A 26,162-nucleotide genomic window follows, 5' to 3' on the forward strand; every position below is an offset into this window, starting at 1 on the left:
GCTAGTTTAAAAAATTTTCAAATGCGTAGCTGACCGGACGGTTCTGGTTACAAAGTTTAATAACTCCTATATGTTCAATCAGCATATTTTCACTTACAAACTCATATCAACAGCTGATACATCGTTACGGATTACAGTCTTGCCTGTTCACAGGTCTAACGAAATGTTCTACCTAAAATCAATATTCGTAGCCAAAAGAGATAGGAAATTATCTAATTGGATTCTGCACCAGGACCATAGGCGATATGAATGGGTGACTAGAGTTGACTTTGGAGTGAATTCGGTGACTGAGAACCACGCTGCAACGGTGTGAGTAAAAAAAAAGTAACCTCGTGAAATCAACTTCTTTCTTTGAATCCGTAATTTGTATTCCGACAAAGAACACGAAGTCTGGCCTCAGCTGCACCTCTGATGATCTAATCTTATGCAGACGCGATGCATTATGCACATATCCAACGTATCCCAATATTGCGGTCACATAAACAATAAAAAAATCGGATGCCTCCTAATTCAGCGTGAAGAGAAGGCTAAATATAAATAATACTCCAACGTAAGTTTACAGAGGTTTAAAAATCGAAGAATATTCGCCAGTGGTATTCAATTCTAAGCGTAAAGCAAATCAACGCAACAAAAACCGTAAAAGAGTCTATAGCTTAAATATTTCAGCAATTCTCTAATTACAATCGCTAACGATACAAAGAATTCATAGCGTTATTTGTGGTTAAATATTATAGCTATGCAAAGTATACGGTAAATTTTCAAAAATCCACCAATTTTTTACAGTGGCATAAAATTCAAATGTGTTCAGCATAACCAAAATTCTATTCATAGAGTTCGCTTGAATTCTTTTGAAATAAACGAAAACTCTTGAGATAGATCAAATTAAATTGGGTGCGGTGCTGTAAATTAACACATCGACTTTAAACAATGAATACTGAAATTTTTTGCGATCACTTAATCAATCGTGCAACCTATACTGTCTCTGTGATTTGCTGGTCAAAGTGACTTCGGTTATCGAGCAGCTCGCCAGCTACTGTCTGTCCGAAAAATTGGCAAGTTGAGAATTCATCATTTCGCCAGAGTTTAAGGCGTTTCGCGTATAATCGATGTTTGGGATCTCACCCAGCGTTACAACATAAATAACAAGTCCGTTGACATGCCATTAGTCAAGCAAATATTAAAACATAATCTTGTGAGTATTACGCTGTTTGTCTTTGATACTGTTTCATTCGTATATTTCGGACAACCGCTTACCAGCGTGTGTAGTACTATTTTTAGTTCTTATAGTAGGAAAAAACCCAAAAAACCACACGAGAAAAAGTAAATAAAACAAAAAAATTATAATCACGTCACCACGGGTATTAAATAACTTACCTCATTTGCGGTACCACTTTTTTGGCGACCTTGTGCACCTGCGGCACTTTACGATGAGTAGGTCACTTGTGATATCTTGTAAATGGCATCGCTGAAGCGTCTTGTACTTTGTGAAGAGACTTTTCAGAGTCGATAAGCTTCGAGTTTTTCCCGAATTCCACGAATACCAGCTGGGGCCGATAGTTCGTGAAAACTTTATCTTTTAAAAAGTCAGTAACGCGAAGTACATAGTGATGAAGAAAAAATTCCTCATTTGAAAAAGTAACCGTTTTCACTTGATATAAACCAGTTTCGGGCAACACCATTATTAGTCGGTTAAAAATTAGAAATTATCCTTTTATTTACAGTTACAGCAGTGTAATGATTCTAATAACAGAAGACAAGTATAATTTGTGGTCTAAATCTTTCTAATTACAAAATACTTATGTAATATGTAATTCATTACTTTCTGATTGGAAAGTGCGAGTGTAATTTGTACTTTTTCTTCTCTACTCACAAATCATACGTGTAATTTATAATTACAACGAAATTAATTACGAATTGTAACCAGGCAGTGGTCCAACACTGCTCGATACCGTCTCTGCTCTTCAATGCCCCATCAATTAATAGGTGAAGAAAATCTCGACCAGCGGTAAAGAGTCGTGACTTTCACGGTTATTCTGGATAGGAATTATATAACCTCCGTGAGATCTGGATCAATGTTAAACAGTAGTTTACCTAGTCTTGAAAGCGAACTGTCTCAAGGTCTGAGCGAGCTCTGCTATTTCCAGGCAGGATTGCAAGCGGTACACTAATACCGTTACAAATCCATGTTGAATGGGATGTGTAGTAGGTACATATTGTAGAGGCATGGGCAGAACTGCTAATACCAACGAGGAAAGGCAACGGCCGAGAGACAACGATGCGAGGTGAACGTACCGCGCATTGCGCAACGAAGTTAACCGCGTGTCGGTGAACTAGACCAGTCTACCTCTCGTGAGTTATTCATTTGCGGGATCACCCGCATATCAAGCACAAAAGCCAATTAACGAAGGGCAAGCTTTATCTTAACTTCCCTCAGCATTCAAATTCAATTTCATAGTCTCGGTATCGGAGATGCAATCGTTCGACGGGATGATCTGTGCACAGAGTTGACACAGTTAACCCACCCTGTAAATATTTCAGTGATCTTAATCCTCATGCTCGAAACGATCGAAGGGTGAGCTTGCGAAGAATTTCGATGGTGTACTCATTCAACGCTGCGAGTGAAGGGTAATTTCGCATGATCAAAGAAAATTTCACAAGGCCAAAATCGTTAAAGGGCCATCTTGATTATCGAGTAGAAACGTTTAACCGATGCGAACGAACACGTTCTTCTATTTTCATATCGTAATAGCCTGCGGTAAACTGTCCGATATTACACGGCCTGTTGTGTTTAAAGCGATCGTTTTATTTGGTAAAAGAGTTATGCGCTTGGCGAATAAAAGCTACTTCCATGGTACGCGTTACTCGATCTAATGAATCCGAGAAGCTCCACGGCATCAACGGCTGAATGAAGTACCAACTCCTCGGAATTCTAGGTCGAAGTAACGAACCCTGTTCTTCACCATGCCTACACTGCTGATTCTCTCGAATTGCTCTCGTCGGCTCATTGTAAGGTCGTGCACGGTAAAAGGATGAGGATGAATGGAGTCTGCATGGAAGGGCAGAGAGCTGGAGGAGAAGAAGAGAACAATGGGTTGACTCGCGTTTGTATGGGACGACGGTGGCATTTGTTTTACACCGCGTATATACATCCTCGGAACCCGTTGACTAACCTTTCACGAACGTCTCTAACGCGACGTGCCATTATCCCCAGGTGCCAGCCTCGAATTTCCCGAAGTCTTCACACCCCCCTGCGAGAATAGTTGAAAAAACTTTACCCTGATTACTGCATCCTAGTCGCACGAAGCTTTTACCGCTTACGGAGACGATAAATATTTCGTAGAATTGCCGTCGAGCTTGCGAGTCTAACTGTTCTAAACTGCGGTTTTACCACAGAATCATAAGTGTTCGAATAGCAGTAGCAAAAGATTTTCGCGAGCGCGCGAGAATTTGAATGTCAAATTCGCTTCGCTGCTGGGTAATGTCAATGTTTGTTCGTACCGACTACTGGGGAACATTTTTTATTATGCAATCACTGCAGGCGTGTAACATGCACGGAATCGGGACGCTTAATTTGCAAGTTTGATGGACCTTGACAAGGCTTTCGGTGCTTCGTTCTATTTCTGCCGTAGGGTGGGATTTACTTTGAACGGAAATACCAGGCATTTGCACTGTCACTCGCTAAACGTTTGAGAGGAAAATTGCGCAAGCCATCCGACGTAGAACTTCTGGATGCGATGCATTGTCAGTGACCTTCGATCACGTATCAATGTGAGCAATATGTTCTCGGTTTGCAACGGTGCGAACTCGATTCCAAATAGAATGAAATATTTCGAAGCATTCGGTCTGTTCCTCTGAAACTTTCTCAAGAAAAATTCTAGGCGATACCGGTATTTTGCATAATTAGCGAGGAATTTTTCCACTCGCACGTGGCCATCGAGAGCGAGAATTATATTCTGCTACTTTGTTTCTCGTTAGTGTTCACGGTCAAAGAATCATGAGGTATCAATGACCCTTAGATAGACTTTTTGTTATTGAGCCACACGCACGAGAGATGAATTTCGGATGGATGCTCTAAAAATAAGATGACTCGTGAAATTTGTGTAGAATAATATTTTTTTGAAAACATACTTAATTGTTATACAGTTGCGGATGGATGAACGTCTGCACGCACCGCTAATGACATGACCCTTGAAACGGACCTCGAGCCATTATAATGTGTTTAAAATTCAATTTCCAGTCAAGCGTATTGTCGTAAACGGACAACGAACGAAATGTGACTGTTGTACACGGTGATCAATTTTACAAGTATAAAGAGACTTCACGTAGTCTAGGAATATTGAAGCGGATAATCACTAATTTTTATTGCGTAAAAACAAAGCGAGAAAACTCTTCCTGAAACTGCAGTATCGAAATCCTAGTTCTCTTGGCGCAATTCAAACCAGCGTTCAGACTATAATAAAGGTAAGGAAATTTCTTTCTGCTTCTCCGCATGAAATTCTCTATGGAATGTGACTACAACCGTGAAACGATTCGATCGGTAGAGATTTTTGAATTTTGACAACGTTTTCCCGTATGCATTAATCTCTGAGGGTAAGTGAACTCGCGATCGAAGAATTGGAGGTTCAGAATTTTGATGTTTTTGGTAAACTTGCCCCGATATAAAAACAAAAAAGAATTCGGAGAGTTCTCTAAGTACGCAAAAATCTGAAACATACCTACTTGAGTGTTCGAAACAGCAATTAACGTACTCTGACTTGAGCTGGCTCTGAGGTTGCAGTCTATTAGTATAGTTAACTACTTATACAATAATTGTTACATACCTGTTACAGACTTACATTTCTTTCGGTGTTGATAATTTCTTGAACTACGCTTTGGATGGACAATGACGTAAGTTATTTGCTCTTCCACTCGAGTCTCCGGTACCACAAGCCTATGTATACGGTGAAAAAATGTACCCGTGGAGATTTGTTTTAGTGCCGAAGGACGTTTGTGTCCAGCGAAACACGTGGTATATCTATCTGTTGCGTTCGATATTTCCGGAACTTATACCGGCACGTGTCATTTTGGCTGAATGTTGAAAGTTTGGCAATCAATGCTAATGACGAGGTCCTTGATATTAAAGCTTCCAAGGAACACGGAGATTATATGCAACGTCCAATAATTGGTGAGTCAAATCGCAATGGAAACTGGAAATCAATCGGCAAACGCATCTGTGTCGGCGTAATTTCATCCGCGCATTCCGCAACGCCGACGCCCTGCAGATGGTCGCGCATTTGCGAAGATGATTTCCCTCGCCGTAAAACGTGGCAACGAGTCGGTTCAGCATCTGCCATTTACCTCCCGGAGTATAGACGCATCCAGCGCATAAATTAACTCGACCACTTGAATTTTTCATTAATAACTGCTGAAGATTTTTCCGTCGATGCTGCAGCCGCGACCTTATACAATCGCATATAGATGACGTATAATATTTCATAAACCCATCGGCAGGCGGATGTTAGTCATGCGCGTCTTATATGCATGCAGGTTTACGGAGTACAGGTATGGTCGAAAGTTTTCGCGCTTCCGTTTGGTTGAAAGCAAACTTGAGGTGAGAAAATTGCCCACAGATTCAATTAATCACATTGTTAATTGACGATTATTACCGTACGTGACCAAGATGGTTAACATGACAAGTAACCATATTAGATACGCGTTGGTTAATCACACGTCATCTCCCATCGGTGGGGTTCGTTAAATTATACGGCCCCAAAATTTTTGGTATTCTTTTTTTCTTGTTTCTTTCTTTCTCTCTTGCTGTGCCAAAGCGTATCGTAATATACATGTCACAATAAAACACTTCGGTAATCCTGATTTATATATAAACAAATTGATCATTCTCATCGCTTCCTTATAACCAGAATATGAAGGTCTTTTTCATGAATAATCAGTTATGTGGTTGGTTTCTGCGCATTCATATGTCATCGTGGCTAACATTTAGTATATTTGATGGAAGCCGAAAGCCTTGGAAACAAACGGAAATGATAATCATAATGGAAGTGTGGTTTTAAAAACAAGAGTAATTGAATCGCGAACGCTGCAACGCAGTCGAGCCGCGAGAATTCTTTGCCACGAATCACCTGCATGACTTTAAGAATCGCATGACAAGGGGAAGAGAAAGAAGAGTGATTCGAAGCAAAAAGATGAGTCTGGATGGATTGTTTTCTAGGCGTGCCATCGTGACAGGGATAAGCTCTGGGAAGGGATAAAGGTTAGTTATTTGCACTAGACGTTGCGCAATCAACATTTTACCTCCGCGTAGAAAATATTTTCAGCACTTGAGAAATTATACACCGCATATTAAATTCACAGCGATAAACGCCCACCCACGTCACTACAAAATAACCTCAAGAGCGTAATTTTCTTCGAAGGCTTACTCCCACCCCCCTATCCATGCATAATTGTGAAAAAATCATGCGACTTCGTCGTTGCGTCAGCAGATCTCAGTGTCTCAAATGTCGCTAAATTTCAAAACGGAGGATACAAATAACGTCACGATTTCGGTAGAAGGATGAAATTTATCCAATCGTAAAACGACCGTAAAAGAGAAACAAATTATCACTACGACGACGTTTTCTATCGATGAAATTTCAGACTTGTAGCGAGAGTTGAGATTCCTCCTCGTGTGTTAACTGCGAAGCAGCATGAGCCGACGAAGACAGCTATCCACCGCACTTCAGTGCAGTTATTAAATATGATTATGCAACCCGACAAGCAACTCTAAAGGACGAATACGGGATGCGAAGCCACCCGTCCGCCGGCTCTTGGCTGCAAAGCAGCTGTGCATCGTTTTGCAAAGTCGTACCACTCATACCGGCTACTCTACTCTTAGTGTAGCTTAGTGGCAATATGATTCGTTCATAATGGCGGTACAGTCCCCCGCAAGATGAGTTTGCATCCTAATGGACCACTGCCTATTGAGACATAAATCGCACGGATGAAAGACGCGGCCGTAAAACGTCGAATGCACCGACTTACAGCAAATGTTTGCTTGCGAAACGGAATGGAACTTGCAAACAATCTTGCATTGTCGAATCGTCTCAGGGTTTCCACCCAGTTATATATAAATACATTCCCCTTTAAACAATCAGACTCGAGGTGGCCTTTCCGATGCCGAAACCACGTTGGAATTCATCTGCAATCCTTGGTTCAATCCTGAAATCCTAGAGCCTGTGGTAAAGCGAATTAGCGACATCATGGCTTCGACACTGCAAGCGTAAAGTAACCGTAGGGAGAAGAATGAGAGATCAAGGCTGACCGAGGTCCGTAACTGCAATTGGATGAACCACACCCTGAGAAACTTGCCGCCAATGGAACAGTTTGACCTAGACATTGCGTTTTCAGCATCAAACGTCAGCGGTCTATTGTCGACGATGATGCGAGCAGGCATCCTCTCCGCTGCTGCGGTATGAACATCGCTAGTTTCTTCGAAATACACCTTCGAACTTGCTCGTCATTCGGAACTAGGACCCGCGTTTCGGGTCCTGGCCCACCGCGGAGTCCGAGTCAAAGCTTTGCGACGTTGGACTCAGGGGTCAAATCATCTCAAGCGAGATTTTACGGGGTTCGAAGTGCATCAGTTCGATGATGCGTCGGTCAGAAGAAGTGCATTGTGCAGCGGCAGGGATGACCCCTTTCACTGCACCAAGTTGCATAGCCAGCGTATATAAGAGCCTTCGCTCCGAACAAGAATCACAAGTACAAAACCAACTGCAAGTCGAGTCCTTCCTACTAAGATACTACGATACTATGTACACTGTTCAGGTAAGTCCTGCAAAAACCATCGTGCGTATACTCTTTCGATCGCGATGATCCAGAAACGAAAACTAAGTAGCTTGAACGCGAAAAATTATACCGACTCTGAGATACGTTGCTCGAAGACCATGTAAAATATTTTTTTTGCGGTTATCGTGGCTCCTTTGGTTTTACAACGCTTCTACCGATCGTACAAGAACAGTCTTAACGTGCTCCGATACTCGAACAGAGAAAACATGATAGCGACGCAATTAGCTTGAAAATGCCCATGAAACTGCTTCCTGGTTTCGTGTTTGCCACTCTTAGCGTCAGCCTCAACACTGAACACTCACAAAGTTTGCTTTGCTTTTAAGTGCGAACTTAAGTGTCATTGCGAAGTGATTAACGGTACGATACGAGCGTTAAGTGACCATGAAAACGTAACTTGGTTCCTCCGAATCTTGCCCAAACGATTTATTTCACGGCCTAAAATAAAAGCGAAATCAAGATCCAATTCACCCTGCGCATGACCTCACCAAATATCTTATTCGCGAACGAGCCGCAGTCCAACGTCTAGAATGGCCACTGCCAGTGGCAACGGTAATCTTCCTCGGTAAAATGACCTAGTCATCCTTGCTGTGTTAATACGCCTAACCATCAGTTTGCATTGCACAATCTCGTCTCTTCTAACGTAACGCCATCAAGCAGCGCGCTACAAGAAGCCTAGAAAAAAAATAACTGACACCAATCGTGAAACATCTTAGAAACGGGCTCATTACGCCAATGGGTCGCGGTGTCCGAACCATCGTAACATCTTTTCCGTGGTTCAAGTAGTCTCTGGCGTCTCTCTGTACTCGAGGCGACAAGTTTTCGACAAATCACAGTTGACAAAACTATCGTGAATGATATTTTGACTCCAAGGTACTGGTGGTCGTCGCACTGTGTGCGACGCGAACTTTCGGGGCGCCACAGCGTCCCACCGGTGGATCGGATAAGGACGCTGTCATCACCGCCCAACAACTGGAAGTAAATTTCGATGGGAACTACGTGAACAAGTGAGTGAAACTGCGTGGTTAAGCTTGTTGATACGAACCGTCACCGAATCCAGAAGTACGACGGCGATAATTCACTTTGCAGCTTCGAGACCAGCAACGGCATAAGCCACCAAGAGTCGGGACAGCCGAAGCAGGTCGACAACGAAACTCCTGTGGTGGTCCAGGGCGCCGACTCGTATACGGCGCCGGACGGCCAGCAAGTGAGCATCACCTACATCGCTGACGAAAACGGCTACCAGCCTCAGGGTTCCCACATCCCAACGGCGCCTCCAATTCCCCCAGAGATCCTCCGGGCTCTTGAATGGAATGCGGCTCACCCTGAGGAGGAAGACGGCGGTCAGGGCAGACCGCCCCCAAGAGGTGACCGTTTACCCCGCCACGAGTCGGTGACGGGATTGTTTTTAACCAATTTATGAATTATCGAGTTCCCTCTCCGCTAGACCTTAAAACTTGGAGGATTATCTGAAATCCCACGATTGTGATCCAGTGAAAAGGCCACCTCAGAGTTGGCTCGCAATTTGAATTCTAATGGCTGGATTAAAGTTTAAGTGTATTCCGAAATTATTATCTTCACTTTCGTGAGTAGCTTTAATCGGTAAACGAATGTCGTATGTCGACCGAGAAGAAGTTTCGATTTCGTTGGACGTGTGATCTTGCCAAGACTACATTTAAAAGTCCAATCAGGAATTCAAAGATTCTAAAACCTGTTTTTCTAGTTATTTTCACCTTCGTTGTACCGATATTTCCCCGAATATCAACCAGGAATTCACTGTAATTGCCTGGACTTCTAATAATCCGTGCCTCGCCACGTTTGTGGGAACGGCGTCTAAACCTGTCACATAATTCTCTCTTCGATAACATCTGGCTTCGATCAATTTGAACAATCTATGATCGATGCGTGTTAAATTAAGGATACTTGACAATGAAAAATTTCGTAAATGAAATTTTGTAATTTCGCTTCTTCTCTGCTTCTTCAGGATAAACTGAAGCCTGCCTTGATCGAACAGGACCAGACCTAAGCAAATGTCAACCTAGCCACGGACACAACCGACTCAATCCTTGGACACGTCTACAAAAATAGATCTAGGTTTCATATTTACTATAGAATACAAATAACAAAGCAAGCCAGTTACACGCATGTAATTTTCTTATCATAACGCTATTTTTAGAGAAAAAAAAAACACAAACACACACACACGTGAAAAAGACAGAAACTAAAAAAACCACTCGTACCTAAAAATAAAAACGCAACTCAACCGCAAACGTGAATTGAACGTGGCCCGGGCCCAGGTCTTGCGTTCATTAAAATTACGTGCCTGTGTAGGTACACTGGTGCATGCGATATGGTGGTGTACCAATGCGCTGTAAACGCTACAAGTGCTACTAGATTGTGATTTTTTTACATGTAAATAAATAAAGAATATACTCGAAGCTTAATAGGTTCGTGATTCTCATTAATCTCATTCGAATTGGAAAAACCTCGTCGGTATTTCGGCGTTGACATTATTGTAATTTCATTAATAATTCATGATTATGGTAAATTACTATTCATGTCATACTTTGTGTGAGATGAGTACGGGGAATTCTTCCGCAATAATGAATAAGATATCTGCTACAAAAAAGTCATCTACGTACAAATGATAAAAAATTAAACAGTAGGTTTTCAGCTAATGAGGATGAACGTCATCCAAAAATCAATCTAGTGTAAAGGTCATCCGGGGATATCAAGATTCAACGTTCGACGACTTGGATGTATTAAAATTTTAGTGCATCATCTTCTCGCCGAAATATAATCGGCTCACGTCTGACGGTTAAAATTGTTGAAAAAAAACACATCATTAAATACATAAATACATACCTTACGGAATACAAGTCGAATGGCGACTTCGGTTGACATTCAAAAACTGAGGTGAAGATCGAAGTAAAACTCATAGAGGAGGAGATTATACTAATAATAACACGGAGAAGAAGAATATCAGTAGCGTGTTAAAGAATGGTGGAAGATTTGAATAGGAAACAACTTGAACGTCGAAAAATGTGCTTCGTCATCCTAGATATTTTAGGTATATCTGTTGATATAATTATGAATGTCTACGACTAGACGCGAACATGCAAACAATCCTTAACCTTAATCGAAGACATTCCTCATACTTTCGGTTGCACAAACCTGGTGCGTGTGCTTGCATTTACCAGGAAGCGAGCGTAATCTGATCACAATCCGATCTTGTCACGAATATACCGAGAAGAAGGTTAAAAGTAAAGCTTGAAGTTAAAGACAATGAGAAGTCTAAAAATCTTTTACTTCAGAAGACACCTCTGGGGATAAAATTTGAGCGATTCATTCAATCCGCAGTATTCAAGTTACAATGAGATTCTAGGAACAGGCGGCAAGTCCTGTGAAGATGTAATCAGAACGTGTTTTTGTTGAGAATCCTTTGTTCGTCCGTGCATCAGTCCGGTGTCCATTTTTTGCTGATGGTATAATGGGTAGGTGCGGTTAGTTCGGTCTTGCGAACGCCAAGCCAAAATCAGCAAGTATCATCCAGGATGTAATACCGGTTAGATATTTATTTCTGGCTTGCGATTTCTGGCGTTTGACTGTTTTTGATACACGACTTTCGTTGAAAAATCGCGCACACGATATGATAATCGGTCCGACCGACGATTATCAGCCTCAGAACCGGTTGATTCTCGATCGTCTGTAAAGGTTCGATTCGCGAATAGCCATGACGCCTTCGGTAATACAGAACCAAAATTTCATAATAAAGTTGAATTGATTGAATTTTAATCAAGTGTCGTCAGGTCGTGAGACTCACCAGCCTTGACGATGAAGTCTGGATTTTAGATGAGAGGAACAGACGAGAAATTGAAGATGAAAATGCACGAAGTGTAATATGAATTTCTGGCGTATTCAACGTATACCTACACGTTCGTGGAAGTACCTCGAGTTTCTTCCACTAGAAAGTACCATCCACTCGTCCAGGCATCGGATGGCTCAGCTAGTCAAGCACGTTCACTGCAAGTTGGAACGGAAACTCGAGATACGCATGCTTCTGACGAAACGAACGAGCGTTGTTATTCGTATAATACATTAGTGCATCCGGCGATGCTACATTTCTCCGACCTGCAATGTGGTTACGAAACGATTGACGAATAAACGGAGAACGCTACTTACAGCCACGCCTGCCTTGCTCGTGGTCTTGATCTTGATCTTACTCTCCTTTCAGTACTGTTCATTGATGCTAAGAGCTCCTGCGAGTACAGCAACCGCGGAGAGTAAAAGGCTGAAGTCTAGATCGTTAAGGTATCATGTAACGCACCGAGGCCACGCCCTGACAATTTCGGAAACCGCGAACCTACGCTGCTTCGGAAACCTGTCGATGACGTGAGCATGAGTTAATTTTACGACTCGCCGGCCTAAGCGAGGAGTATTATAATTGCCAAATTTCCAGATACCTCACGTCGCGGTGTAGCAAACATTTTGTTATTTTTTTATTACTGTATTCGGCCTTGTTCCTATAGTGCAATTTCCAGCGCCGTTAAGCCCAACGAAGAAGACAGAGGATCCTAAATGCGTGGCAGGTTCGATTATCTTTTACTAGTAGTTTCTTTCTCCCAGCGTTGCCGAACCGGTTTCGATGAGCAATTCTCGATTCGTGCCTTTGGAAGTAATTGGGAACGGATTACAGAAAACGTGATATCACGATATATTACTCCCTACGGCGTTCGATGGATTAGAGAATAGCGCTGTATCCGCTAACTTCGATGAAGAAAGCGAGAGTTACGCTACCGATTTGCTCCAGACTGCTGGCCATGAAAAAATATTTAACTTTCGACACGGACATGGGTTGCATTCTTCAGCGCGAGATAACTTGCCGCTGGATATGGTACAGGACGAGCTAATGAACCACCTTGCTGGGTGGTTATGGAATCGGCGATCCTCAATCAATATAACTTGGACGCGTTTTTTTTTTACTCGCGGCTTCTTAGTCGTGTTTTTATTTCTTGAACGAAACGGGCATCGAAGAAGTGGGGAGTTGTCTGCCTCGTCTCGTATACTCGTCAGTCGAAATATTCGGTGACATTTACGGGTTTGACCGTGTGCGTTTATGTGTGCGTGTAGTTTATCTCCCAAAGTTTGGGTATAAAAGGTTGGTGGTCTACGATGGAAGGTATCAGTCGTTCCCAGTGTTCAGTACAGTTCACTCAGCAAACATGAACACGTTCATAATCGCCCTCTTCGCCCTGATCGCCGGAGCTTCGGCTGCCGCGGTCCGAGAGCAAGAGAAGTTTATTCCCATCGTGAGCCAGGTTCAGGAAGTGAACCCTGACGGATCATTCAAATCGGCATACGAGAGCGCCGACGGAACCATTCAGCAATCCCAGGGAGGTCTGATCAACGCGGGCCAAAAGGACGAAGCCCAAGTCATCGAAGGTAGCGCCACCTGGACCTCCCCGGAAGGCATTCCCATCGCCCTGAAATGGATCGCAGGACCCAACGGTGTTGAATTCCAAGGAGAGCACCTCCCGGTCGCCCCTCCAGCACCAGAAATCCCTCTGGCCATCCAGCGCAGCCTGGAATGGAACGCGGCTCACCCCGAAGAGGACCCCAAGCCCAAGCCCTAGTAAGAACCTCCACGGCAACAGAAACTCCCTACGAGCACTACGATGAAGCCCAATAAATTGTTAACCTGATGACTACTCTCAATACCTGTGTTAACTATACACAACACCTACTCTTACACGAAAACACACACACCTACACAAATACACACATTTCGTATGTTAATTTCCTGTGAATAAATTCTCTTTGGACATAGAATACAACATTCTTTTACTTTCACTGTATAATAAGCACACTTGTACCCGTACCCTCCCATAAGCCTTCGAATATTCTTCGATATATTTCGATTGGACAGTCACCCGTTTCATTTGTGTAGCGTTCCCGTATTGGGACTCATTTCGTCTCTTGACGTCGTAACATGAACACCGTTGTGGTTTTGTTACGTGACAACGTTGAGACGGTACCATTGTCATCGGATCGATTGCGTATCGATTGAAATCGATCATCGTCGACACATATATACCAGAAAGATTGATAATCGGTGTGCTTTGAGTTTCTAGCTGAAGTCAAACTTGTCAAACCTTTAATTAGCTGGTATTCGATAGATTGAGACAATCAAGTTCCTTCCTGACCACAGACTCTTTTTTCGTCTTATTTAACGCCAGCTCTTCTGTGGCTGTTTATAGTTATTAGTCAGTTTCACTTTTCGTATACCGACAGAGACTCTAGAATGACCAAGTAGCCGGTCTCCTCCCATATTAGTATACGAAACATGCAACGTCATATGCCAATTTCACTAATGCTAATTGATAACCAGTCGTCGTCTAGATAAACACAAGAACTGGTTTTTAGGTACAATATCTATGGGAGTCAATTACCGAGCGCATCTAACTACGCACTACCAAAATTATACCTACTCTTCAACTTTATGCTTCGCGTCTTAAGCTGCACATAAATTTCACTCCAAAAATTACATGCAATTACCGAAGCTCGATTGTACACCCTTAGGTTTATTTATAGCTCTAATATAGGTAGACGCATGCTTTATATTATGCGAGTCGATAATTTCAGTATTGTTTACCCCTCGTTGTATCGTCGAATTTTGAAAAACGTGCGCGCAATAACTGAGTTCGCCGACCAGAAGCGATCGAGGGGGGAATAAGTCACGCAGACTTAGTTACGCATGTTGAGTAATTATTGAGTGCGCAATCGGGTACTTGTCTCTTCAGCGTAGACCCGGAGTGTATTTCTGAAGTTAAATGTTACGTCTTTTCGTCAATGATGGACGTTAAGATAGCTTTAATCAGTTTTAATAGCGATTAATCTGAAGTAAGATTCAAGAATTTACGCTCTTCGGAATGAATAAGAAACCTTCACCTACCCACTAATTGCTCAACGTTTCCTCGAACGTTCTCAAGATCTTTGAGAAAGTACAATCGGCATAAATCGGAAGATGGTCCAAATGTTACACAACTACGATTTACTCGTATTTGCCAGTGTCGACCTTTCTTTTTCTTTTCGAAATCAGATTCTACGGAACGAATCAACTTTTCAGCCAGTAAAATACTTTCATATGAAATAACGGTAGAAAGAGAAATGAGTCATGAACTGTGCGATGCGTGAATGATTTCGCATTCTGTATTTAAAATCATTAATCATCGAAATATTTTGTGGAATCAACAATCTGGCGCGTTAAACCCTATTTTTCGTGAGAATCGGATTCAACGTAATGAACTTTTTTTGTTAAATGCGAAACTATGTATGTTGCTAATTCAGTTGCGTCCTTCATGCGTTTGTCCTTCAACAGACATTGAGCGAAACTTTTCGATTCAGAATGGCATCAAATGAATGACGTGACCTAATTCGTAACCAGGTAAATATTAACAGAAAGTTGATTAATTTCACTTTCGAGTCGAATTCCATTTCATCCGCATTACGGGAGATGGAGTTTTCAAGTTAAATGCATCGCCTCTGAAAGAGACAGTATCCCTCATGCTTCACGTACGAAGAATCGCGTAGTTACTGCATCTCATGGAACAGGGAGGGGCCGTTAAATTACCGTTATCTGCATGAACCGGTATCACGCCATGCGTTCATTGACATTTCGATTAATATGTCAAGTCTTGCAACGAGATTCTGAACCGCCTATAAAAGCGGGGTGCAACCGGCACACAGTCATCACTTCACAGCTATTGCTTCCAAAGTCCCGACTAGCATCTGTAACAGGTAAGTTGCATCTTCGGTCCAAGCAGATAATCCGCCATAGATAGATATAAACGGAATAAACGCTAAACAGACAATCAGTCGCAGTCACGTCGGTGATCTTTGAAATCGTATTTGCATGAGACAAAAACCATCGAGTACAGAATAATACCTACTATCTTCTTATTCCCATTGCTGCAGGTCAATCACCATGAACAGCGTCCTTCTATCAGCCCTTGCAATTGTCGCCGTAGCTTCGGCTGCCAGTCCGAACGATGTGATAGCGATCGTCAGTCAGGAGCAAGACATCAGCCCTGACGGTAGTTTCAGCTCGAAATGGGAAACCGCGAACGGAATTTCGGTGCAGGAAAGTGGGACGCTCAAGAACGCAGGGCAGAAGGACGAGGCCGAGGTGATTCAAGGGTCGGCCGCCTGGACAGCGCCGGATGGTACTAAGTTGAACTTGCAGTGGTTTGCGGACGAGAATGGCGCCAATTTTCAGGGAGATCACCTGCCCACGCCGCCGCCACCTCAGGAAATACCAGCAGCCATTCAACGAGCTCTTGACTGGATCGCTGCCCACCCTCATAAAGAGGAATCCAGCCCCAAGGGAAAGTTTTAGGTTCCCGGTGGAAAATTTTATGCTAATTAACATTGCGAAATAAACGATTATTGAATATTATAAACAAGTGTATTCGAGTTTTATCGTCTTGTTCTTGAGATTCCGATTGACGACCATGGCGATTGAATTGTCGGTGCCATTTGTGAATCGTCAAGACAGAATGGCCCCACAATTACACCAAGTTTAAAAGCTCCGTCAGTGAAACTACGTGAAATATTACTAGCCAATAATTGAATAATTAACCGAATAAAAATTCGCATAGAAGCCGCGGGGATCGCGGTAAAAATAAAATTCAAGCTACGCATGTTTATTATTCAATGGTAGAAACTCTGTTTATTCCTCCATTTGAAAATTGAAAGATTCGTGCAGGATCTGGACAACTATTAATTGCTTCTCCGCTTACCGATCCGCCCGAGGCGCGAATTCGTTAGTCAATTTGGCATCGGTTTGATTGCATGATTGCGGTCACTACTTTAATCCTCAAAGTGTTATGAATGGGAGATTATTCACCCACTTGACATAACTCAAACTTATGACGCTAGAGTAGGAAAAATAATAATAATAACAACAACAATAATAACAGAGAGACGTGAAAATAAGGAAAGTAAAAATGGCGGCACGTGCACCAAAGGCGTTACATTGATTTGGAATTGAGGTCGAAGATCGCTTTTGATCTCCTGTAAAGAGGATTTCGCAATTACCATACTGCGAAAGTTTCGCTAATAGCTCTGCGGCCGAAGAGTGTACGCGGGTTGTGCATGAAAGTAGAGGCTGCGGTGCCTGCAAGAGATCCTCTTCAGGTGCCGGACGCACGTGTTAGTAAAAGCGAAGGTGAACGTATACGTGGCTCTGCCGGTAGTCTTAGCACCTCTTGTAACTAGCAACTAAAGGCAACATAGGATCTTCCTCGTACAGCCAACCGCATGACCTCCTTCTGGCATACGCAAATCGGGTCTTGCAATAGTCATCATTCATTATCCTTGACGTACCAAACATGCTTGAAAACACTCACCTGGCATAACATTCTTAAATATCGGCCAGAAATGAAAATCTCATCTCTCTTTTTTTCCATCCAACGCGCAACGTGCAATTATCGACCTGAGAAGCTTCGACGTTCTATTACTTTGAAGAAATAAAAGAACACGAAACTGTGAAATCACCTAATTCGATCTGGGTACAATACAACGAAAGCCAACGGGTTTTCCTAACCAGTTGGCTGGAACACGTGAGCCGTTTTCTCATCCTCGCAAAAGACCTTGTCCTTAATTCGCACCCACGCTCAGACCTAGGTACGGTGAGCTATCCTTAAGCCATTACGGGTTCACGATAGTTCGAAGTCGTGCAACGTTTGCGAGATACCACTTGATACTGAACATCGCGTGTTTCCAACGGTCGGATACGTCCTCATCATCCATAGACGACGACTTCGGACCATCATGAAAGGGACACGAGGATCTTAGATTTGTAGGAGTGTAAGGACTGCGTGAAATGGTTACCAAAGTGTTATGGAACAGGCAGATACTGCGCTTTATTTATCAACATACAAACTAACGGTCGTCCATGGTTAGTGGAAGACGGGTTGAACTCATTGGTAAGTCTTCTTGAGCTCGGCCTCCTCGTTGTAGGGATGAGCCTTTGCCCATTCGAGAGCCCTGGCGATGTAGGGGGGAAGTTCAGGGGCTGGTGGGGCGACTGGCAAGTGAGCACCTTCGACTCGGGAGCCGTTCTCGTCGGCGATGTACAAGGTCTTAATGTTCGAGCCGTCGGGAGCCGTGTACGAATACTCCCCCTGGATAACCTGGACGAGGGTGTTGTCGGGGCCGGCCTTGGCAGAGCCGAGTTCTTGCACGGAGATGCCGTTGCCGGACCAGGCATTTCTGAAAGCACCCCCAATATCGGTCTCCAGAACTTGACTCTCGATGGGCGCGTCCTTGTCGAGTCCAGAAGCTGCGAAGGCGGCTCCGAAGAGCATCGTGACGAAGATCTGGAAGTTTAATAAACGGTTTTAATCGGTTGCCTATAGCCAATCAGGGTTAATTTGGGTCGTTCAGCTGCGCAATTTAGTCAATAAATTTCGAGGGGTGGGATTTGACGCGAAGTTTTCTCGATTCAGCGATCAATTTATCCAACTTAATTTCCCGGTGAAGATATTTTTTGCTATAGATTATTTATACGAAAATTGTTTGACGAGAACAACGGATTATATCTACAACAATTTCACTGCAACTGATCGTATATTATGTATATGTTATATCACGGTGAGTAAGCACCGCTCGTAATCCATTCACAACGTACAAGAGTGTTCATGATGAAGCTGGGAGAACTGCTCAGGATTAACTGTGCTAAACTCGAATCTAAAACTGCTTATATACCCACCTATCTTGAGAATTTGGAATGCACGTTGTTTAACGTAACCAAAGGTCAGCGAAAATATTCTAGGTTTATCGGGTCTTGCGAAAGCATACTGCTTGCCGAAATTAATTCGGTTGCGGTATAAGTATAAAATTCTGACTCTCGCATTGAAGCGAGAGCGATGGAACCTCGTCGTTGAAATCCATTTACATACGTAAGTTACCGCTTATGAAAAACTTATCGCCTTCAAACTGTTCGTATGGATTTACACGTTTGAACGTAAATTAAAAGAAGAACACGGAAATAAAAGGAACTGTTTTGAATACATCAAGTCAGAATTCATAACGGTGTAAGTAATAATAGTCAATATTCTTACAGATTTTATTTCGTATTGACTTCAGATGTAGCGTAAATAAGCGCAACGCCTTTCTAATAACGATCTTGAAATTAATTATCAATCGTGAATGCTAGCGTATGAACAACGAGAATATAATATCGGAAAAAACCGTCAAGGAGGTACATAAATTCGAAAAATTCCAGCATCTGACATTTTTAAAAAAAAAAGAGATAAATATTTCCTACATTCGATCCTAACATCTGCAAAGTTCATCGTAATATTTATTTTGAATGATGCAATGACACAAATCGTTGAGAAAAAAATTTGTGTAAATACGCATCACTGCAAAAGGTTATGGCGCGATGCAGAAGTGCAAAGGATGCCGCGGCAAAGATATATGGGATGGCGAACATGAGTCCTGCAGAACTCGTTGACATTATCAAAAATCTACAAATCACAAATTAAAACGTAAAACTGGTAATACCTGTTGCCCCGTCTATACGGAAGCGCATAATTCAGTTAATCGTCACCTAGACAACATTGATCTTCGATCGATATTATACTGCCGGAGCTAAAATAAGCTTCTCGTCCGTCTAGCGAATTTGAAATTATTCAAGATTCGAACAATCTTTACTATTCCGCGTTAACGAAAGTATGTAAATACCATTGAGCACATTAAACCGAGTCAGAAAAGCTTCGAGTCGATAGATAACAGGTTCGATTTTCCGCCTGGTCCTTGCCATTGGAGTAAAGACCTTGGCGCTTTGTACGCTTGTCGAGGAATGTTCTCAAAGGATCTCGATTAACGGTTCTCATAGTATTTCATCGCTCATTCACTGGCTCTAACGCGTACCCTAGAATTGACCGTGGTCGGGTCAACGTTCGCTCACTTAATTACATGTTCCGCGAAGCGATTAATCGCTTGAAACATGCGGTGCACCAGTTGGCATCGAGCGTAAAGAAGCACTGTGCCCGGTGAATCGTAGGTTAGAATTTCCGCAGGCTAAATAATAACATGAAATCCACAAAGTATAGTTTACAATTTTTAATACATTTTTTTGTTCTTTATCGTACAGACAATTGGCTGTGCTTTTGCATTGACTCTTTTGTTTTTATATTATCACGTGGAGTGTGTGTGTGTGTGTGTGTTTGTGTGTATATATGCATATGTGTATGCAGTAAAAATAATAAATATGTACAACATTTAAACCAATGTTGGTATATCATAGGCACTGGGGGTGGCTCTGGGTGGACGGGAACTCGCTGGGTCAGGTCTAGGGTGGATCAGGATCAAACTTGGTTCTCGTCTTCTTTCGAAGGGTGGGCCGCGTTCCACTCGAGGGCCTTCTGGATGGCCTCGGGAATTGGCGGGGCGGTCGGGATGTGCGCACCCTCCGGCTGGAAGCCCTCCTCCCCAGCCTTGTAGGTCAGAGAAATTACGACGCCGTCTTCGCCGGTGTAGCTGTATCCACCCTGGACGGCAGTGCTCTCGTTCTCGGCGCCGGCGTTCACCACGGAGCCTTCCTCCTCGGCCTTGATTCCGTTCGCCGATTCGTAGCTCCACTTGTAGGAACCGTCGGGGTTCGGTCCATCCTGAGTTTGGGCGACGATGGCGATCGGCTCGTCGGCGGGTCGCGCCAAGGCGCAAGCCGTCAGGGCGAGAAGTGTTACCTGGAGGAGAAAGGGGGGATTAGATTACGTCACCGTTTCGCTGTCGCGGAGTTTTATGACGGATAGCGCAAGACGACACCGCGACGGATCATCGCGGCTAGAGGATAAATCGATTCCTGGGGTAACAAATCACCGTCGGATGGACGGCCGAGAGTAAATCTTTGTTCGTCAAAGCTTCGAAAGGACAACGCGAGTGTTCCCGGTGATTTATCGATTGTCGACCAATGCCCGTTCGGTCGTATTTTGTTATGGGACGAAATTTCATCTGGCGCGAGGCACCTCGCGGAGGAGCGCGACGACACCCGGATCCTTTAACCGGAAGTCAAATCGTGACTTCGAGATCGTCTGCACTCGATGACACCACAGATATATTACATCCAACTTCGAGATGTTCGCATTGTCGAATACAGTTCCCGACCGCTCGGAGTCCGAAATGAATAATCCAATTCAGCACTGTTGAACCAAGCGCGAGACGCGGCACCGAAAAGACTGCGAGGATGGTCTGAAAGACAATGAGTCCCGAAGACAGTGTCTCTTCGCTTACCAATGCCGTGTACATGATGCAGCCGTAATCGCCAACAGCAAGTGTTTGTCAAGCAGGTAGGCCGTCGGCATATTTATACCCCCGAAGGCATCACCAACACCAAAGTCGGCATACGGCTTAACACCACCTGCACTTTGACTTACGCATGAATAATCTATACACACGAACACGCGCGCGTCTCGTCCCAAGTACCAACAAGGGCACACCAGGCATCGCTTGCATACGAGTGTCGAAAGTGTGCGAGGATGGAAGCCGATGACAGACGTGTTGGTATCGTTAGGTGCCTCCACACATGGAAGACGACGAACAACACACGACGTTGAAACACCGAGACATGGAAGCTGCGACGAGGGGATGCGGAGATACGGAGGTACGAACCTCCAGAGATCGCCGTACGTCGTATGAGTCGTTAAATGTCATCGGGTCTCCAATAAGGAAGGCTTACTCAATTGTCATATATAAATACTTTTCTATCGACATTTATTTGCCACTGCAATTTTTCTCTTTTCAATCATTCCTGTATATTCTTCTTCTGGCCAACCGTCCGCACGCCACAGAGCGCCGATGCGTCGGATTCTTCCGCGTCGTCTAGGCGTCGAGCGATTCCTGGGTGATATACATTATTTTCATATCAACGTGTCGTTCCGTTCAACTGAAACGGGTTCAAAGCCGTAGAAATTTCAGCTTCGCTCGAGCTTGGAAACAGAGCGCCTGTTCTCAAAAGGCGCTTGCGACGAGGAAGAATTCATTCGTGAATCTGGGGGGTTCACGGCGCTATTGTATTCAAAATTAGCATCGTATCCTACGGAGCTACTGACTCTCAAAGCATACTTCAGATATACGTTTGAACCCAGCTTTTGAACACATTCACGCAAGACTTATTGTCAGACAAACAAAATTCCTTCCTCACAGTCGCTTGCTAAACACTATAAATCTATCTGAGAGAAAAATTTTTTTCTTCAAGCCCCGTACTAAAGTTGGGCAACGTCTCGCGTTCTTGTGGTTATCCTTACATCGTCAGAATTTATTTGCACATTTTGTCTCTATCGGGTTGTTTCAACCGGCCGGTGACTCAGGACCTTCGGCTTTTGGAGCGTGAACCTCATTTCAGCCAAGGATCGAGTTGATAGATTGAAAACTCGTCATTTCATGACAGTTTATACTTTTCACCTCCAAATACCGGGTAAATTCTGATGTTCGTCCCTGTTATGTTAAATTTTTGGTACAGTGCATCAGACCAGGTAAGAATTACTCCCTAAAATTATATATTGAATGAACGAAATTTATTCTCGATGTTTAGCTGCTAATTAGTCGTGAACAATTTGACATTTTTCAATTCAACGACTCATCTTGACCGAAGCTGTGTACGTGATGTGCGTAGTCAATTAAAAGCTTGCTTCTTCGTGTTCTTGACTATTTAATTGGCTCTTTTTATTTTGCCGGCATGATCGTTTACCGCAGTACGTATTTATCATAATTTTCTACAAACGCAGTTAGAAGTGGTCAGATTGGCAATCAGTTACAGCAATAACGAGTTACGTGACTGTGCGGACGGCAGTTATAAAAATCGAATCAATACTACTATTCAATTAGATTCCAGCACATCGCCATTTTTCTTTTTTTTTTCTTTTTTCGTTTTGATTCGACGAGATCGTTGTAATCTCACTGCATCGTTAGACCGTCTTGAATATGGGATTATCGATTGTCCGTATTATAGATATATCGCCAAAGGCAGGATGATTTCGATCGGCAGATAAAGTGAGGAAAGATTCTCTGAGTAATCAGCAAAGTTTCGCGGCGTGATCCATCGCCTCGGTTACATAAACAGCACCTACTCTGTACGAATGGTTTACGGTCGTGTCTATTTCATTGTCACTTTCATTCGGCGTTGGCGTCGGCGTCGGGACGCAGGGCATACAAAATGCGCAAAGATACACCGCTGCTGTCGCTTCGATAGCACACCGACATTCGCTGATGCAATCGCAGCGTAGGTATGTTAATCGCATCCTCGAATAAGTACGCGGTAAGTATAATGTATAGTACTATAACCATGATCAAATATCGTTGCAAAACCGTCGGACGGAACGTCTGCCAAACAATGGTTGAACCTTTTCTGCTATCACTCGTAAACGATCTTACCGTAGAGAGATGTAAGGGAAATTTTTTTTAAAAGAGTTCGAAAATGGAAATCGAATTCCAACGATGTCCTTCACGTGCTCGGTTCCGGTCGTGAATTACCAACCAACGTTGAATGCATTTTTCTTCAAGTGTAATGTAAAGATAATTCTGCATGGTTGCAAATTCCTACGGGCAATGTGGCATCTAACGGTTAGGGTAGACCAACAAACAAGGCCGACGGGTTATAACGCAGGATTTACACTTCCAGTTCTACAGCTTGTCGGAATGCCAATTTTTCATCATTGCTGTTTGTTGCAGGCGTAGATCTGAACTTTTTATACGGCGCCAAGTTCTCGCTTCGAAGCCTCCTCTGTCTCGCGATGATTTCTGAAGGACGAAGATCCGGAAGATAGAGTTCGATCGAACGAGCTCTTACACCGCATTGCTTTATAATGCATACGTATAGCTACGGCACATAGGCATTTTGGTTTGAATTCGTTGTATAACCTTTATTTTTTGACCTTTAGAGACGGACTGATGACTGAAGTTGTTAACAGCTCAATTAAACTAATCGTGATCGTTTCGGAATGTGAACTAAACATTTATAGCCCATTACTCGAACGAAATTGTTATAATCCCTGATTTGCGTCAAACATATTACCGATAATCGACTTACAGTTATCGAGCAAGACTCACTATGTGATATGCTCAGGATGGAAATATATATTGAGTTGAAGGTCTGATGGAAAAAAATACGATAATTGGGTAAATTGCAAAATATTCTCTTTATTGAAAAATTGAAGTGGTTAAATTAGGTTTTAACCAACGTACAACTCATGCGTAAGTCTTCTTGAGCACAGCCTCCTCGTTGTAGGGATGAGCCTTGGCCCATTCGAGAGCCCTGGCGATGTAGGGGGGAAGTTCAGGGGCTGGTGGGGCGACTGGCAAGTGAGCACCTTCGACTCGGGAGCCGTTCTCGTCGGCGATGTACAAGGTCTTAATGATCGAGCCGTCCGGAGCCTTGTACGAATACTCCCCCTGGATAACCTGGATGAGGGTGTTGTCGGGGCCAGCCTTGACAGAGCCGAGTTCTTGCACAGAGATGCCGTTGCCGGACCAGGCATTTCTGAAACCACCGTCAATATCGGTCTCCAGAACTTGACTCTCGATGGGCGCGTCCTTCTCGAGGCCGGCGGCGCAGGCGGCTCCGAAGAGCATGACGACAAACAGCTGTGAACGAGAAAAATCGTATATTAATAATGATTATTCACGACGTGAAAAATATCGGATCTAGCTGCGTTAGAAATTGCAGTCACGTGCCAAGCCGGGACTTGGCGTAGTTATGACGAAGCCGAATACCGAAAGTGAACTTACAGCGGAATTCATGTTGACAGTTCGGCTGTATAATGCTCTGTATTTCGATACGGATTTCGACAGGACTTTTATAGTCATCCTCTCGTATACTCGGTGATGGAGGGGCAAATGTCAGACATTCTCTTGGAAAAATAGAAAACGAAAACATGCCCACAAGCTTAACAGTAATGTCAGTTCCAAAAATTCTAACCAGCGACTAGATTTGCTCGTACAAATCTAAGATCTTCGTCACCACTCGCCGATTGCCTATAAATATGAATATTTGGGATACCTTGACGGTATCACACACAAACAGTCTTGCAAGATCTGCCAAGTTAGTATAATTCTAGCTGCATTTGTATTTTCTTAGATAATCGAGGTACAAGTTTTCGAAAAGTTCATCATTCTTATATAGCTAGTCGACGAGTAATAAACAGAATTTATGCAAAAATCCAGACCCCAGAGTAGTATTCGAAATATTCGAATACCGATACAGCGGTTACTTCGTGTTGGTATTCACACTGTAATGGCCAAACGAGTTGTGATAAACTTCAAACATCAAAGTTTCTTTCGATGTGTACGCCAGACTGCTATTTTAGAATCACGAAGTGTCACACGAGGCCGATATAATAGCATGCCGACTGATTTAAACGTTAAATTATGTTCGACGTAATCGCTTCTTAAGGAATTTAATGAACAGAATTTGCTTGAGAATGTTGTTCCGAGTCGTTTTTCAAATTATATTCTTATTTTTAACTGGCCACGCAACTACACTCAACCACAAACATTAAACCGTGATGATATATTTTAGGTTGAAAACTGCTGTCGCTTATAGACATCGATAGTTAATTGCCATTGTCAAATTACTGAGTGAACAATCGTCGAAGTTCTTACACTTTGACGACTTGAGTCTATGGAGGCTTCGAGAGTATGAATCCCAACATCGACCACATTGGATCATTTTCACATCATGAGTTATGCAAAGATTGAAGACCTTTTTGCGATAGCCTGCGCGAAAAATTCTGTTGCGCGGTTGACATTTCTTATTTTTTTTTTTTTTTTGTCCATTGTTTCATTCGGTAGAATGCATGACATTTGCCCCCGCCTGCAAATTCGATTCAAATATCACTGGACAAACCCTGTCGAATTCAGGAGTGTTGCAATTTCAGACCCAAGTGCTCACAGTGCTGCACCATTATCGCGAAACCCTTGGTAAGTATTTCAGCCCATAGCAATCGGATACAGCTATCTTCGTCTTGAGTAGAGTCCCAATTCGCCGGCTTTGAACCAACGATCACACTCGTTAGATAAATCTTGTTCACTACATGCTGTTTGGAGCCGTCAGTGTTGTAAATCCTGACAAGGACGCACATGTCGGAAATCCAGTCCTACGAGATGTGAGTTTGAAGGGTAACTTCCAAAGAGCTGAACAGGCGGCTTGTTCGTCTTCCATAGGCTTAGCAACTCACAAGCCGTTTATTGAAATAAGCTAAACCGATACACACGTATTTTGCTACAAGAGGCTTGCCTCCTATATCAAAGAATCGACACGCTTTACTTGGCTTTCGCTC

At 43.2% G+C, this 26,162-nt stretch overlaps 6 protein-coding genes across 7 annotated transcripts; 3 read left to right on the forward strand and 3 right to left on the reverse strand.

Annotated features, from left to right (window-relative positions):
* The first annotated feature begins 7,650 nt into the window (after positions 1 to 7,650).
* Positions 7,651 to 10,079, forward strand: LOC107222806 (cuticle protein CP14.6). The gene is made up of 4 exons (XM_015662316.2): positions 7,651 to 7,803; positions 8,695 to 8,828; positions 8,911 to 9,188; positions 9,806 to 10,079. The coding sequence occupies exons 1-4, from the start codon at positions 7,666 to 7,668 to the stop codon at positions 9,808 to 9,810; spliced, it is 555 nt and encodes a 184-aa protein (XP_015517802.2). The 5' UTR covers positions 7,651 to 7,665; the 3' UTR covers positions 9,811 to 10,079.
* Positions 10,080 to 12,988: 2,909 nt separating this feature from the next.
* LOC124294544 (endocuticle structural glycoprotein SgAbd-2-like) lies at positions 12,989 to 13,650 on the forward strand. The gene has a single exon (XM_046740202.1). The coding sequence runs from the start codon at positions 13,044 to 13,046 to the stop codon at positions 13,452 to 13,454; it is 411 nt and encodes a 136-aa protein (XP_046596158.1). The 5' UTR covers positions 12,989 to 13,043; the 3' UTR covers positions 13,455 to 13,650.
* Positions 13,651 to 15,568: 1,918 nt separating this feature from the next.
* On the forward strand, positions 15,569 to 16,280 carry LOC107222801 (endocuticle structural glycoprotein SgAbd-8). The gene is made up of 2 exons (XM_015662310.2): positions 15,569 to 15,618; positions 15,796 to 16,280. The coding sequence occupies exon 2, from the start codon at positions 15,806 to 15,808 to the stop codon at positions 16,214 to 16,216; it is 411 nt and encodes a 136-aa protein (XP_015517796.2). The 5' UTR covers positions 15,569 to 15,618; positions 15,796 to 15,805; the 3' UTR covers positions 16,217 to 16,280.
* A 1,439-nt stretch (positions 16,281 to 17,719) lies between these two features.
* On the reverse strand, positions 17,720 to 18,595 carry LOC107222810 (endocuticle structural glycoprotein SgAbd-1). Its single transcript, XM_015662320.2, has 2 exons — positions 18,512 to 18,595; positions 17,720 to 18,200 (listed from the first exon to the last, which is right to left on the reverse strand). The coding sequence occupies exons 1-2, from the start codon at positions 18,521 to 18,523 to the stop codon at positions 17,802 to 17,804; spliced, it is 411 nt and encodes a 136-aa protein (XP_015517806.2). The 5' UTR covers positions 18,524 to 18,595; the 3' UTR covers positions 17,720 to 17,801.
* Positions 18,596 to 19,935: 1,340 nt separating this feature from the next.
* LOC107222803 (endocuticle structural glycoprotein SgAbd-1) lies at positions 19,936 to 21,249 on the reverse strand. Its single transcript, XM_015662312.2, has 2 exons — positions 21,121 to 21,249; positions 19,936 to 20,576 (listed from the first exon to the last, which is right to left on the reverse strand). The coding sequence occupies exons 1-2, from the start codon at positions 21,133 to 21,135 to the stop codon at positions 20,196 to 20,198; spliced, it is 396 nt and encodes a 131-aa protein (XP_015517798.1). The 5' UTR covers positions 21,136 to 21,249; the 3' UTR covers positions 19,936 to 20,195.
* Positions 21,250 to 24,004: 2,755 nt separating this feature from the next.
* On the reverse strand, positions 24,005 to 25,974 carry LOC107222812 (pupal cuticle protein Edg-78E). Of its 2 annotated transcripts, XM_046729996.1 has the most exons (3): positions 25,953 to 25,974; positions 24,613 to 24,637; positions 24,005 to 24,468 (listed from the first exon to the last, which is right to left on the reverse strand). In XM_046729996.1, exons 2-3 carry the CDS (start codon positions 24,622 to 24,624, stop codon positions 24,073 to 24,075), a joined length of 408 nt encoding a protein of 135 aa, XP_046585952.1. In that variant the 5' UTR covers positions 24,625 to 24,637; positions 25,953 to 25,974; the 3' UTR covers positions 24,005 to 24,072. The 2 variants fall into 2 exon arrangements, with proteins under 2 accessions (XP_046585952.1, XP_015517807.2); XM_015662321.2 differs by lacking the exon at positions 25,953 to 25,974 and having other exon boundaries at positions 24,613 to 24,647.
* Positions 25,975 to 26,162: the final 188 nt, after the last annotated feature.

Source organism: Neodiprion lecontei, chromosome 1, assembly GCF_021901455.1.
Source record: "Neodiprion lecontei isolate iyNeoLeco1 chromosome 1, iyNeoLeco1.1, whole genome shotgun sequence".
Lineage (NCBI taxonomy): Eukaryota > Metazoa > Arthropoda > Insecta > Hymenoptera > Diprionidae > Neodiprion > Neodiprion lecontei.

Bases quoted from the DNA above. Each gene is read 5' to 3' on its own strand.
- LOC124294544 (XM_046740202.1), top strand. From the start codon at position 13,044: ATGAACACGTTCATAATCGCCCTCTTCGCCCTGATCGCCGGAGCTTCG.
- LOC107222806 (XM_015662316.2), top strand. From the start codon at position 7,666: ATGACCCCTTTCACTGCACCAAGTTGCATAGCCAGCGTATATAAGAGC. The intron at 7,804-8,694 runs GTAAGTCCTGCA...TTTGACTCCAAG, and splicing joins ATACTATGTACACTGTTCAG to GTACTGGTGGTCGTCGCACT. The intron at 8,829-8,910 runs GTGAGTGAAACT...TTCACTTTGCAG, and splicing joins GATGGGAACTACGTGAACAA to CTTCGAGACCAGCAACGGCA.
- LOC107222801 (XM_015662310.2), top strand. From the start codon at position 15,806: ATGAACAGCGTCCTTCTATCAGCCCTTGCAATTGTCGCCGTAGCTTCG.